The sequence below is a fragment of the Schistocerca serialis genome, chromosome 4, assembly GCF_023864345.2.
Source record: "Schistocerca serialis cubense isolate TAMUIC-IGC-003099 chromosome 4, iqSchSeri2.2, whole genome shotgun sequence".
In the NCBI taxonomy this organism is placed as follows: Eukaryota; Metazoa; Arthropoda; class Insecta; order Orthoptera; family Acrididae; genus Schistocerca; species Schistocerca serialis.
Genome location: NC_064641.1, coordinates 628,368,897 through 628,383,117, shown reverse-complemented (window position 1 = coordinate 628,383,117; position 14,221 = coordinate 628,368,897). Strand labels below are relative to the sequence as shown.

General features: G+C 40.2%; 1 protein-coding gene across 1 annotated transcript in view; it reads left to right on the top strand.

The window, feature by feature from the left end:
• Nucleotides 1-14,221, top strand: part of LOC126475452 (RAB11-binding protein RELCH homolog) — a 120,633-nt gene that overhangs the window by 75,070 nt on the left and 31,342 nt on the right. The window contains exon 17 of the mRNA XM_050103326.1: nt 6,144-6,282. Coding sequence (XP_049959283.1) covers nt 6,144-6,282 — 139 coding nt within the window. The remainder of the gene's footprint in view (nt 1-6,143; nt 6,283-14,221) is intronic.

Below are 14,221 nucleotides of genomic sequence, written 5' to 3'. Positions count from 1 at the left end.
GAGGCGACTACTTAGGTTAGTACATTTTTTTGTAATTTTATGTAGTTTTATGTAGGAGGAATATGAACAATGTAGGAAAAAGACATATGCTACTTACCATAAAGAAGATGTGTCAAGTTGTAGACAGGTACAATTCTTTTGGTTGCAGCCTTCATCAGTAAAACACACACACACACACCAACTCAAGCATCTCAGACCGGAATGCAGCATCACATGGGCATGGGATGTGCAACCAGCAATCTGGAGGGGGCAGGGAACGGGAAGGGATAGCAGTGTATGAGTGGGTACAGAGATGAGCACTGTGTGGTGGACTGTGCAGAGACTAGACTGGCAACATGCGCAGCGTCAGGCGGTTGTTGGGCAGAGCACAACATGCAGCTGAATATAACACACTTGATTTCAGTGGCTGCTTCACTACCTGAGCCATCTAGATCTTTCCCTTCACCATCAGCTTTCCTGAACTGTATAGATGGGAGTTATCCTTATGACACATACTCTGCTCCTTCAATTATCCCAGACTCAACCTATGGTAACATACTGTCTCCATACTCTCCCCCCAACAGTTTCCATTCCCTTTGTCCTACCATCTATGCCACATTCTCCTGCTCCTCTCCTTTTTTGCTCCTTTTTTTCTTGCCTCCCTGACCCACAACATCCTGACACTGTGTGTGTTGCCAGTCTCATCCCTGCACAGTCCACCAGACGGTATTCATGTCTCCCCCCACCCACACATTGCTGTCCCTTCCCCTTCTCCGCCCCCTCCAGATTGCTGCTTGTATCCCACGTGATGTTGCATTCTGACCCGCGTATCTTTTAATTGTGCCTGTCTGCGACCTGACGTGTCTTCTTTACAGTAAGTAGCAATCTTTCTTTTACTACATTGTTCATATTCCTACCTGGAGTTTCCATTGTTTGATATATGTATGAGAAAATTGAAAGGTACTGTGCTTGTTTGGTGTGGACGTAAGGTGGATTGATTTCTGGGCAGATACAGCCAAAAAAGTTTTGTTGACCATGGTTGACAGGCATCAGCCCGCTGTTGTGGTGAAGAGCACCAGTGTCAAAAGCTGTATCATCTTTGATCCAACTGACATCCCCTGGAAACCCCAATGTCTTTGTATTTTCTGATACACAACATTGACCACTTTATCACTTGAGGATAAGGGGCAGATAGTTGTGGGTACCTGTCTGAGTGGAAGTCAAATATGGGGACTGGCCACAAGGTTGCCCCCTTACACCTTAGCAACAGGTACAAGGTGCTGGGATGCCTCATCTTTTTACTATGATGTCCAGACAAGCACAGAGAGTAGATGCGTTGGTCATAGGGAACTCCTGTGTTAGATGGTTAATGGAGCCACTCAGAAAATTGTCACACAGGTTGGGAAAGAAGGCTGTTGTGTGTCATACTGGGTGCAACCTGCCGAAAATTGCAACTCATGTCTGTACAAATGATGCTTGTTGCCTTAGTGCTGTAGCCATCCTTGGTTCCTGTAGATGGTTTGTTGAACTAATTGAAGAGAGCAAGCCTTGTTGACAGGGTGAAGTAGGGTCCACAGTTTCCACCATTCTGCCCTCAGTTGGAGCCTTTTAGTTGGACCTGTGAAGTAGTTATAAATCAGAAACTGTAATGATTCTGTGATGAACGTGTATACAGATTTCTCAACCACTGTTATCAGGAGGAGAACTGCATGTCTTCCCTCAGTAGGTCAGACATGTGCTAAACAAAGGAAGAATCTACATAGGTAGCAGAAAAGTTTTTCTCTTTTATGGCTTCATTACAGATCAGTAAGAGAAAATGTTGATGTGCTTTTAGTAAATTGCAGGTTTAGAGCTGTTAAAGAACTGACATGAGGACAACATCTTAGAACTTGTTATAAGTAACAGAAATGAACTTTTTGAAAGAGTTAACATAGAGGGGCAAATCAGTGACCATAAGGCAGTCATAGTATCAGTGGCTGCAGGTGTTACAAACAGTGCTAAGAAAGATAAGAAAATATTTTTGTTTAGAAAGAGTGACAGGAAACAAATTGCAGAGTATCTGAACAGTCAACATCAGATATTTATCTCTGGTAATGATGATGTGAAGCACAAATAGATAAATTCAAAAACACTGTATGATGTGTATTACACTTGTGTGTGATGAGCAGCTGGTAAAGATCACCCATAGTTTTATTATAGGATGTCCAAGTTTGAAAGCCTGTCTGTGGGCAAACTCATCATGCATGAGGAGTCAGACAGCTGGGCTGTAGCCTTTGTGAGAAAATAAGGCCATCTATCAGGTACAGTATACAACATGCAATTGCTCAGTGTTGTATCAGAACAGCCTGTTATATTGTGTTATGAAGTTAACATGAAAGCAAAGAGAGCTGTTCCACAGATGTAAGTGAATTAATAACATTTTACCAACAAAAACTGTCTGAAGCCAAAATGAGCATAAGGAGAACAATGTGAGAAAGTTCATTGAATTCAAAAGTGATATTTTGTCAGTCAATCTGACCAAAAATCATAAGAAGCTTTAGTCTACTGTAGAGTAAGAAAGTGGATCGAACCCATCTATTCAGTCACCTAGAGCCCACATAGATGATGACGAAAGGCCAAAATATTGAATTTGGTCTCACATAATTGTTTTACTGCAGAAGACATGGTCCCTCCTTTCAAGTCTCACTGGGATGCTGAAATTACAGATATTAAGCTGAGTGACAGTGGAATAGAAAATCAACTACAATGGCTCATCGGTGCAAACGAATCTGCACTGGAGGGGATATTGCATCAACTGAACTTGCTGGATGTCAGCTTCACTTCATAATGTAATGATGATGTGGCACAAGACATCTTAATTTGAAAAAAGAAAGAGCACAGAACACTGAAAATATTTTTTGTGTATATTTTTTTAAATATAGGTTGTGTTGACAGAGTGGTCTGTAGCATAGCTGGACGCTTAGTTTGGGTTGAAGGGTGCCAATTTGTTTGTGAGCCAGGGACCTTGATCAGGTTTGATTAATAGAAGAGATAGACAAGATACAATGAAGAATGGCTTGTGTTATCATGGGTTTGTTAGTAAGCCGAGAGCTTAACAGAGGTAGTCAATAAATCCCATTAACAAATGCAAGAGAGGTGTTAGGGCTCTTGGAGAGATTTATTGTTCAGAATTTCACAACGTTGCAAAAAGTTTGTCAGACTGTTACTTTGTCCCACATATGTTGAATACAACTCGAGAGTACTTTGACAACACTCAGGTAGTTCATAGAAACACATGTCATGTGTGGAAAAATAGCTGCATGATACTGTTGCACGAGAGAGAATCTGTGAGTAAACAGGTTGTCTGTAACATACCATTGTGCCATCAGAGTGCCCTGAGTCTCTACAAGCCATGACCTGCAGTCATACCTGATGGCTCCCCAGACTGACACCAAGAGTAACACCGGAGACCCTTCCCCAGGTTGCCACCATGCTCATTGATGATGGTCATCTGGGGTAGTGCAGAGCCATGATTTGTCACCGAACAGAATGCATCACCGTTTCTCAGTAATCCTAGCATCCTGAACATGGCACCACTCTAAAAACAGCCATTTGTGTTGTGGTGTTAACAGCAGCCTATGTATGGGATGGTAATTCCATAGTTCAGCTGCTACTAGTCTCCAAGCAGTGGTGCAGAATTACACAGAAGGTTACAGGGAGTCCATTAGTTATTTTCCGATGACAGGTGCGGATGTGACATGATTGCAATGTGCTCTGTGCACTGTATGGTGATCCTCCATTGTGATGGTCAGGTGTTTTTGATCAGAACCTTGATGATGACTATGCCTACCTTCACGTTCCCATGCATTCCAACATTGGGCCATGTCATGACTGAACGAGATATTGCACAATTTGACTATCCAGTCAAGTGGATACCCTCAATGACACTCCTCTCAAACTACATCTGGTGCTAATAATTGCCATCCTACTTAAGTATATGGCATCTCCTTGTCTTTCACACCGTTCACTCAACATCTGAGCTGTTCATGTCCCTAATATAATCTACCAGGCCTGATAACAACAGTAAACATGAACAACACTAATGCCGTCTGGTGGCCATTCTGTCTGTCACAAGGAATTGCAACCCTAGTCTTGCGACAAATTCTTGAGTGTGCTGGCTGTTTTGGGACTTCTATTAGATTTTATTACCGGAAGAGAGAGAGAGAGAGAGAGAGAGAGAGAGAGAGAGAGAGAGAGATCTAATGAAGAGCGATATGCCTTATCAAAGGTTTGTTTAGTAAGCGTATGCACTAGTGCTCAATAAATTGTGTTGGCAAATTTGAGGAAGCTGTTGTGTATCTCGGAGAGGTTTACTGTTGAAATTTCAGAATGTTTCAGGAAGGGTTATATTACATTTTCCCTCATGCATCTCAGGAAATGACCATAACCAGAAAATAAGAGAAATTGGAGCTCTTATGGAGGCTTACCAATAGCTATTCATCCCATGCACCATTTGGGAATGGAACAGACAAATACAGTCTGCATCACGCAGAAATGTGACTTGCACAATACAGATATAGACAAAACCTAATGTAAATGTAGATGTAGACAGTAAAAGGTGATAATGCAAAGTTTTCCTGCAGAAGTGTAGGCAATATCTTGAACTGTCAGACACACTTAAGCAATTCAAAATCTTCTGTGACTATAAGTTCGATTAGATTAGAATGGATTACATTGTGTTCATGGATGCATGGTGTGGAGATCATTCTGAATGAGGAATATATCAGAAAAAGAAAAATATGGTATAATTAATCTACACAAGAACTGATATCCTGAGATTCAATCGTTGTTGCACGTATTCGAACTGAAGTACTGCTCAGGCGTATAGAATAAGTCATACATTACAAATGCATTTCATTTAAAAATTAATACTACACTTTTCATAAATGTGTAGATGTATATAAAATGAATTGCTAAAATATTTTAGACCATTACACCAAGCATTTTCAAAAGAAAAGAATTAACAATATATACCTATCCTGATCATATTAATCTACTTATAACATGTAGAAGTTGAATATTAGACATACATTATTGTATGTGCTAGTAATAATGTTGCAGTCATCAGCCCTTTAACATCCTCTACTAAATGAAAGTGTCACCTTTATTTTTATGAAACCTGCTGCCCTTAGCTATATGTAACCCCATCTTTCCTGCATGCTTTTACCACCTTTCCAATAGTTTATCAACTCTGTCTTTTCTCATCTCTTGGAATACAGCAAAGTAGTTGCATTTTCTGTCTACTATCCCTTTACCTGAGTGCTTTCCTGCCCACTTCCATTAAATTTTTGTTACCATTACCTCACTCCAATACGTTACATTTGTTTTCCTATATCTCATAGTAATTCCCAGCATACGTGTCTCTAATGCATCCTAAGCAGCCCAAAGTTTGTAGACAGTTTTTGCTTGAGAAGTCCATGGATCACTGCCAAGTCAAAACTGCTAATACAAGGTGATTGTAAATTTTCCATTTCATACTCATTGAAAGATTAGTGTTGAAAAGGCCCTATCTGATTTACCAAAACCCAGAACATTTTTACTGTTCTTTTCCTGACCACCAGGCATTGTCTTCAATGGCCCCAAGTATAACTCAACAACTGGTTGTACAACTTAGTGATTTGTACTAGTTTACTTTTATTTTGTTTTAAACATTTTTGGAAGGTGGCTATTAGCAGTCATCAAGTAATGTATAAAACACATTTTTGACCACCAGCTGCTTTTATTTTAACCCCAAGTATTAACCAGTCTCAGTCATGGACCATCTTCACAGATAAGCCACCACATTACATTTGTCGTTACTTAAATAATGTGTTGAGCATGTCTTGAATATCAGTATATGACACAGGACTTTCACAAGCAAACATACTAATACTAAGTGTACACAGAGCATATGACAATTATGTTATGTCAAATTTACTCTCAGCTCATCAGAGTATTTTTATCTGTGGATGAAGTCTTCATAGTGATCTTCAGCCCTTCTTTGTTTGATCATCATCTTGTTTCCTGTACTTGCTGTACAAGATATCTTTTATTCATAAGCCACAGGTGTGGGGAGCTTTTTAACCATTTTTTCTTGAATGGTAACAATACATGTACATATACTGTGTATTTTTCTTTTTTTCCAGATCCATGCCAAGGTATATCTCCAGCTTCAGAGTATAATGGCAGATGCAGGAACAAGAGATAATCACAGTTCACTGATACAGCTTGTAAAAACAATGGGCTCCATTGTTACTGCATGTGAACCAGCATTTCGAGATGATGGTAAAGTGTTATATTCAGAATACATACAGTCAAGTAGTAGATTTGATGATGCATTTAGAAGGGGAGAAATTTTCTTTAGCTGCTTTTCATGCAAGATAAAATTTCTATAATATTCTAAATGCGTTCAAGGATCATAAATTACCTTGTAGTGATATTTCTGTTTCCATCTTTCTTTTATTTTAATGTAGTACAACAAGGAGCCATGTGTGGGTCACCTCATAGTTCTGAAACTTAGTAATGGAAGCTCCAGTTTGGAATAATATAAGGAAAAAGACACACTGATACTCACCATAAAGCTGACAAATTCCATTGCAGAGAGGCACAATGAAAAGACAGTTACGAGGGGTGTTTGAAAAGTCTGTGAAAAGTCCGAGAGATGGCACCACTGGCACGTTTTGAGGTCATGTGTAGTTAGTAGCATCTTTGGAAAGAACATCCACCGAGTTGGAGCCATATTGGTCTACTTCTTTGTGTTTGTCATTCGTGTGAATCAAGGAAGTAGAGTGATTATCAAAAAATGGACGAAAAAGAATTTCGTGTGGTGATTAAATATTACCTTATGAAAGGCAAAACTCCTCAGGAGACTAAAGAGAAACTTGATAAACATTACGGTGACTCTGCACCTTCGATTAGAACAGTTTACAAGTGGTTTCAAAATTTTTGGAATGGCCATATGGGCACAGGTGATGTTGAACATTCTGGATGCCCTGTGGAGGTTACAACTCCAGAAAACATCGATAAAATCCATGATATGGTGGTGGATGACAGAAGGGTTAAGGAGCATGAGATTGCTAGTTCTGTGGGCATCTCGAATGAACAGGTACATAATATTTTGTATAAACATTTGGACACGAGAAAGCTATCTGCAAGATGAGTTCCATGATTGCTCACGCTTGACCAAAAGTGAAATCCTATGAAGTGTTGCAAGAATGGTTTGCAGTTGTTCAGGAAGAATCTGCAGGACTTTAAGTGTTGTTTCATCACTGTAGATGAAACATGGATACATTACTATACTCCTGAGACCAAACAACAATCAAAACAGTGGGTTACCAAGGGAGAATCTGCACCAAAAAAGGCAAAGACCATTCCTTCGGACAGTTATGGCTACTGTCTTTTGGGATTTGCAAGGGGTAATCCTCATCGACTATCTGGAAAAGGGTAAAACTATTACGGGTGCATATTATTCATCGTTATTGGTCCATTTGAAAACTGAGCTGCAAGGAAAACGCCATTGATTGGACCGCAAAAAAGTCCTTTTCCATCATGACAATGCACCAGCACACACCTCAGCAGTTATGGTTGCAAAATTAATGGAAATAGGATTCCAACTAGTTTCATATCCCCCGTATTCTCCAGACTTGGCTCTCTCGGACTACTATTTGTTCTAATAAACATTTTTGGAGCAGTAATCAAAAATTTTAAAAATTTTTCTTTCAAAAATTCACAGTTGACATCACAGCAGCTGAGAAGAGTGCTCCACCTACCATCTTCGAAGGTTGCCATGGGTCTGATGTTGGTCATGTGATATGACCGAAACTGGTCACCTATGTTCTTGAAGCATACGTGGTGTGATCAAGACTGAATTTTTGAAAGAAAAATTTTTACTATTTGTTCCCCAATTTGAAGAAATGGCTGGTGGGACAAAAGATTTTATTCAAACAGGGAGGTGATTGCCAGCAACTAGTAGCTATTTTGCAGACTTGAACGATTTCTATTATTTGGAAGGGATCAACAAATTAGAACAGCATTGGACGAAGTGTATAAGTCTAAAAGGAGACTATGTTGAAAATAGTTTTTATTTTTGCATGGACTTTTCAAATGCCCCTTGTACATGTTTAGCTATTGGCTGAAAAGCCAAGTTGGAGCCATATTGGTCTACTTCTTTGTGTTTGTCATTCGTGTGAATCAAGGAAGTAGAGTGATCCAGTCCCGGGAAGTATCCTGTCACAAGTGGGGCACTTTTGGGGTTCTTCTGTGAGAGGTTCTGGGTTTGAGGGGATGAGGAAGTGGCTCTGGTTATTTGCTTCTGTACCAGGTCGGGAGGGTAGTTGCGGGATGCGAAAGCTGTTTTCAGGTTGTTGGCGTAATGGTTCACAGATTCAGGACTGGAGCAGATTCGTTTGCCACGAAGGCCTAGGCTGTAGGGAAGGGACCGTTTGATTTGGAATGGGTGGCAGCTGTCATAATGGAGGTACTGTTGCTTGTTGGTTGGTTTGATATGGACGGATGTGTGAAGCTGGCCATTGGACAGATGGAGGTCAACGTCAAGGAAAGTGGCATGGGATTTGGAGTAGGACCAGGTGAATCTGATGGAACCAATGGAGTTGAGGTTGGAGAGGAAATTCTGGAGTTCTTCTTCACTGTGAGTCCAGATCATGAAGAGTCAGGATCAGACTCTGAATGTGGCTCTCCAGCAGGGATACGACTTCCTCAAATCCTGCCCCGAAATGAGATCCATCCTTCATGAAATCCTCCCCACTCCACCAAGAGTGTCTTTCCGCTGTCCACCTAACCTTCGTAACCTCTTGGTTCATCCCTATGAAATCCGCAAACCAACTTCCCTACCCTCTGGCTCCTACCCTTGTAACCGCCCCCAGTGTAAAACCTGTCCCATGCACCCTCCCACCACCACCTACTCCAGTCCTGTAACCTGGAAGGTGTACACGATCAAAGGCAGAGCCACGTGTGAAAGCACCCACGTCATTTACCAACTGACCTGCCTACACTGTGACGCTTTCTATGTGGGAATGACCAGCAACAAACTGTCCATTCGCATGAATGGACATAGGCAGACAGTGTTTGTTGGTAATGAGGATCACCCTGTGGCTAAACATGCCTTGGTGCACGGCCAGCACATCTTGGCACAGTGTTACACTGTCCGGGTTATCTGGATGCTTCCCACTAACACCAACCTATCCGAACTCCGGAGATGGGAACTTGCCATTCAGTATATCCTCTCTTCCCGTTATCCACCAGGCCTCAATCTCCGCTAATTTCAAGTTGCCACCACTCATACCTCACTTGTCATTCAGTAACATCTTTGCCTCTGCACTTCCACCTCGACTGACATCTCTGCCCAAACTCTTTGCCTTTAAATATGTCTGCTTGTGTCTGATATGTGTGGATGGATATGTGTGTGTGTGCGCGAGTGTATACCTGTCCTTTTTTCCCCCTAAGGTAAGTCTTTCCGCTCCCTGGATTGGAATGACTCCTTACCCTCTCCCTTAAAACCCACATCCTTTCGTCTTTCCCTCTCCTTCCCTCTTTCCTGACAAAGCAGCTGTTGGCTGCGAGATCTTGAAATTTTGTGTGTGTGCTTGTGTTTTTTTTTTTATTGTGTCTATCTACCAGCGCTTTCCTGTTTGGTAAGTCATGGAATCTTTGTTTTTAATATACACACACATTCATTCACACAAGGAAGCACACCTCGTGCATACATGACCGCCATGTCTAGCAGCTAGGACTGAGATGCAGAAGCAATCTGGAGGAGGCAATGAAGGGTAAGGGATAGCAGGGTACGGGTGGAAGGGTAAGGGATAGCAGGTTACTGGTTGGGGGGGAGACAAGAGTGCTGTCTGGCAGAGCATGCAGAGACTAGTAGGAAGCATGACAAGACTGCAACCGGTGCAGCATTGAGAGGCTGTGGGGAACGGTGGGAGGGGGGGGAGATGAGAATAACTAGGAGGTGGTAGGACAGAGGGGGTGAAACTGTTAAGTGGAGAATGTATAGGGACAGTAGTTTACTGTAGGTTGAGGTCAGGATAACGAAACAGTCTCTGCTTCCAGAATTATCTCAGTCTCAACCTGCGGTAATGCACTGTCCCAACCCCCTCCACCCAACAGTTTCCACCCCCTCTGTCCTATCATTTCCTTCCTATTATTGTCCTCCCACGCTCATTGTTTGCTGTCCTCTGCCAATGCACCCTCCCATCTTTCTCCTTCCCCACTCCTCTCCTTTTCCACTGCCCGATGCCCCGTCTGTCCACCTCCATGTCTTACAGTCTCCTGACACTGAATCTTTTGGCAGTCTTATGCACCCTGCATTGCCTTCCCCTTCCCCACCACCATCAGATTGCTGCATCCTCTCTGTGTGACAGTTGCATTCCAGTCCAAGCTGCCAGAGATGGCAGTCAAGTGTGCACAGGTGTGCTTGCTTGTGTTAATGAATATTGTGTGTGTTTCCTTTTCTGAAGAAGGCTTCATTGTACATACAATACAAAAGGACTTAGTCATTAGACTGAATTCTGAGCTCAACATGATCTCTGGAATAAAGAAATTAGTGATATATCGCATTATCCAGTTTACATCTTGACCACACACGCTGTCATCTATTGTAATTTAACACATTGTAAATAAACACACTATACAGTATTTTTTTTTAAATAGTGAGAACTATCCTACTGATAACAATGCTTCTCCTCATATGAAGGGGTCTGCAGAAAAGAGTGCTAACCCACTGAGCATATTCTATTTTATTTCATGTTATATGTTTGGTTAAAATCAAAGAGAACAACATAAATATGATTTTGGTTTTCCAATAAAACACTTGTGTCTGCTGCATGCAAAATTTTGGCAGTCCCTCTTATTCTTGGCATACCATGTCTGTCTCTGTGAAGAAAATCATCTTTCATTTTGTTATCGTCTCTTCCTTGCAATTTCTTAACTATTTCATGCAAATCTTCCATTACCATAATTTCATAAGCTACTTGACATTCTGTAACAGTTTCCGTTAATGCGTCCCTAAATTTGATATGAATGCACTAGATTTCAGAGTTTCAAATTTTACTACGCCATTTATTACACCTGATTTGAACTTTTACCACTTCAACATGTCCAGCATTATCAGAAAAGTCAACTACATCATCAATATTACTTCACTGTTTGCATCATTATCATGTCCAGAATTAACAATTTCATTCAAATTCACTTCAGCATTATTCCAAATAAAACCATCAATACTATCGACAACACAATAACCAGCAACAACATCGTAATAAATATCTTGTAATGTTAACTGTATTTTGTGTTGGTGCTTGATGGCAGAACATAACATAATAATATGAAATAGGAAACACTTTCATTTTGTTATCATCTCTTCCTTGCAATTTCTTAACTATTTCATGTAAATCTTCCATTACCACAATCACTGATAAAATATCTTTTACCTGTGAAACTGTAGAATACTAACCTGTATTGACATATACTTTTATAACTGCTTTATTTAGTCTGTTATACTTAATCATATTATCTTGTTGCTGGCAATATTTGCACTCTTTAATTACTTCCAGTATGGAACATTCAGCTCTTAGCTTTTGCTCTGTTTTGTTGATATCATCCCTAATTTTGCCATTTAACCAGATTTAATCCATTGAATTACATTTGGTCTCATACTTCAGCTTGTTTTCAGTATCAGTTTAATATTTTCCAATGACTGGATGCTACTCATAAGTTCAACTTCTGGGTCTTCAATACTGTGTTTAATCACAACCAATTGACTATTCATTTTCACTGAAGCTTCGAGTACTGAAGTTATGATGTTCACTTTCATTTCACAGCTACCGTATTTACTCGAATCTAAGCCGCACTTTTTTTCCGGTTTTTGTAATCCAAAAAACCGCCTGCGGCTTAGAATCGAGTGCAGAGTAAATGGAAGTTCTGAAAAATGTTGGTAGGTGCCGCCAGAACTAACTTCTGCCGTCGAATATATGTAGTGCTACACAGGCATGCTTTGCAGGCACAAAGATAAATACTGGCGCCAAAACTTCTGCGTCAGTAAATAAATGTTTTTTAAAAAAAAGGTGTAAGACGAGCTTTTTTCTCCGCCCCGAGTTTCGACTACTGCATTTTCATACATTATCCAACGAAGTAAATACAAATTCCGTGTTGTTCATCTTCGAATGTAGCAGCATTTCAATGTACTACGAAAATCCGACTGGCAAGACTATTTGGGATGTTTGTCAATATGGCCAACTCTACGTTCTGAATTTTTTCCTACCTGTGAGAAGAGATGGTTGCTAATAGGAACTTTTATGAATTGCGAATCACATGCAATATTTTCTTCAACATAAGAATAATACGGATATAAACATTTTGCCATGTATTCTTTTGTGTTTGCTGCTATCTCATTTAAATCCTGTCTACCTAATAACCTATGAAACTAGTGTGAGACAGCAGCAAGTGCGGAAGAATATACATACCATGTCATGTTCATATTCGTATTATTCTGATGCGTAATAGTGATACAATCAGAAATGAAGCACGGCAATTGACTAGATTTTTAAATCTAAGATGACTAATTTCTGTGCAGAATGTAATGTACAAAAGAGGCGTCTGCAAAGATTTTCAAACGGAGAAAATTTTTAGCTAAACTGTCCTTCAGAACATCTATCATATGAGTCTGTTATTTGGTTCTTAGTGATCAGTATCAAAGAAAGCAGCAGTATAATTAACAACAAATAGCAGTCTCTTGCCATTGTTTCACTAATGAGACAATTCCTTTCTTTTTTTTATTGTAAGCGGCGGTAGCGTGCACGTAAGCAAGCCATGCCGCGAGTGGCGACAGGTCGTAAACACTTACTATTAGAATGCGACAAGCAATGCATGACACAGTACAATAATGCATTTTCAGCCTAGAGTGACGTAAACACCTATAACAAAGAGAACGACACTTATCAGATCAAAGAAAAATAAGCAACCCATTCAAACCAGACGAAGCACGCCTGACGCATAGCAATGGCTACCTGGTAAAGCTTAACTGCTAAGCTTACGACTCGAACCAAACTACTGTAGCTGTATCGTCATTTATTCTACCTAAATTGTGTCTCATATTACAATAGACCAACTTTGTTTGATTAGGAGGTGCGGCCTAAAACTTTTCTCTCCCATTGAATTTCGAGTCTCAAATTTCAGGTGCGGCTTAGATTCGTGAAATTTTTTTTTCCTTGATTTCGAGTCTCATTTTTCAGGTGTGGCTTAGACTTGAGTGCGGCTTAGATTCGAGTAAATACGGTATCCATTGAGCCTACTCTGGTTCATTATTTCAAAATTTATAGACCCTGTTGACTTTCACAGTAGTATTTATTCATTTTTATGTTGTTGATAAACCCAACACGAGACTCAGAAACATGTTGCTACATGAGAAAGTACATTTTTCACTATTTTTACTTATTTTTAGTAATCCTGTTGCTTCTCACAAAACAAACGAAGCTGGAGCATTGCTATTACTTTGTGTGGCTGCCCACACTACTATCTGGTTCGTCGGTACCTAATGTGGACAGCTGCTGCTCAGTGGCACCACATAGACACACTGGCAGATTATCCATGCCACACTCACTGTAGTTTCTGATGTCTTTGACTTTTGTGATTTCACTTCGAAGGTTGCTTGGTATTTACAACACCCCTATGTGTACAACTATATCTACATCATTATTCTGTAATTCACATTTCAGTGTTCAGCAGAGGATTCATAGAACGTCATTGACTATTTCTTGACCATTCCACTCTTGAAAAGCATGTGGAAAAAATGAACACAAAATCTTTTTGTGCAAGCTCTTGATTTCTCTTATTTTATATTATAGTGGTTTCTCTGTATGTAGTGGGTGCCAGTAACATATTTTTGCATTGGGAAGAGAGAATTGGTGATTTAAATTTCTAGAAAAGATCTCTAAGATCTCTCTACAGTTAAAAACACCTTTGTTTTAAGTATTGCCACCCTAACTCGTGTGTCATATCCATGAAAACCTCTCCCCTATTTTGCAACCTTACAAAACGAGCTGCCCTCTCTCAACTTTTTCGGTGTCCTCCATCAATCCTTGACGATAAGGATCCCATACTGCAAAACACTACTCCAGAAGAGGAAGGACAAGTATAGTGTAGACAGTCTCTTTGGTAGATCTGTTGCATCTTCTAAGTGTTCTGCCAATAAAACGCAATCTTTGAT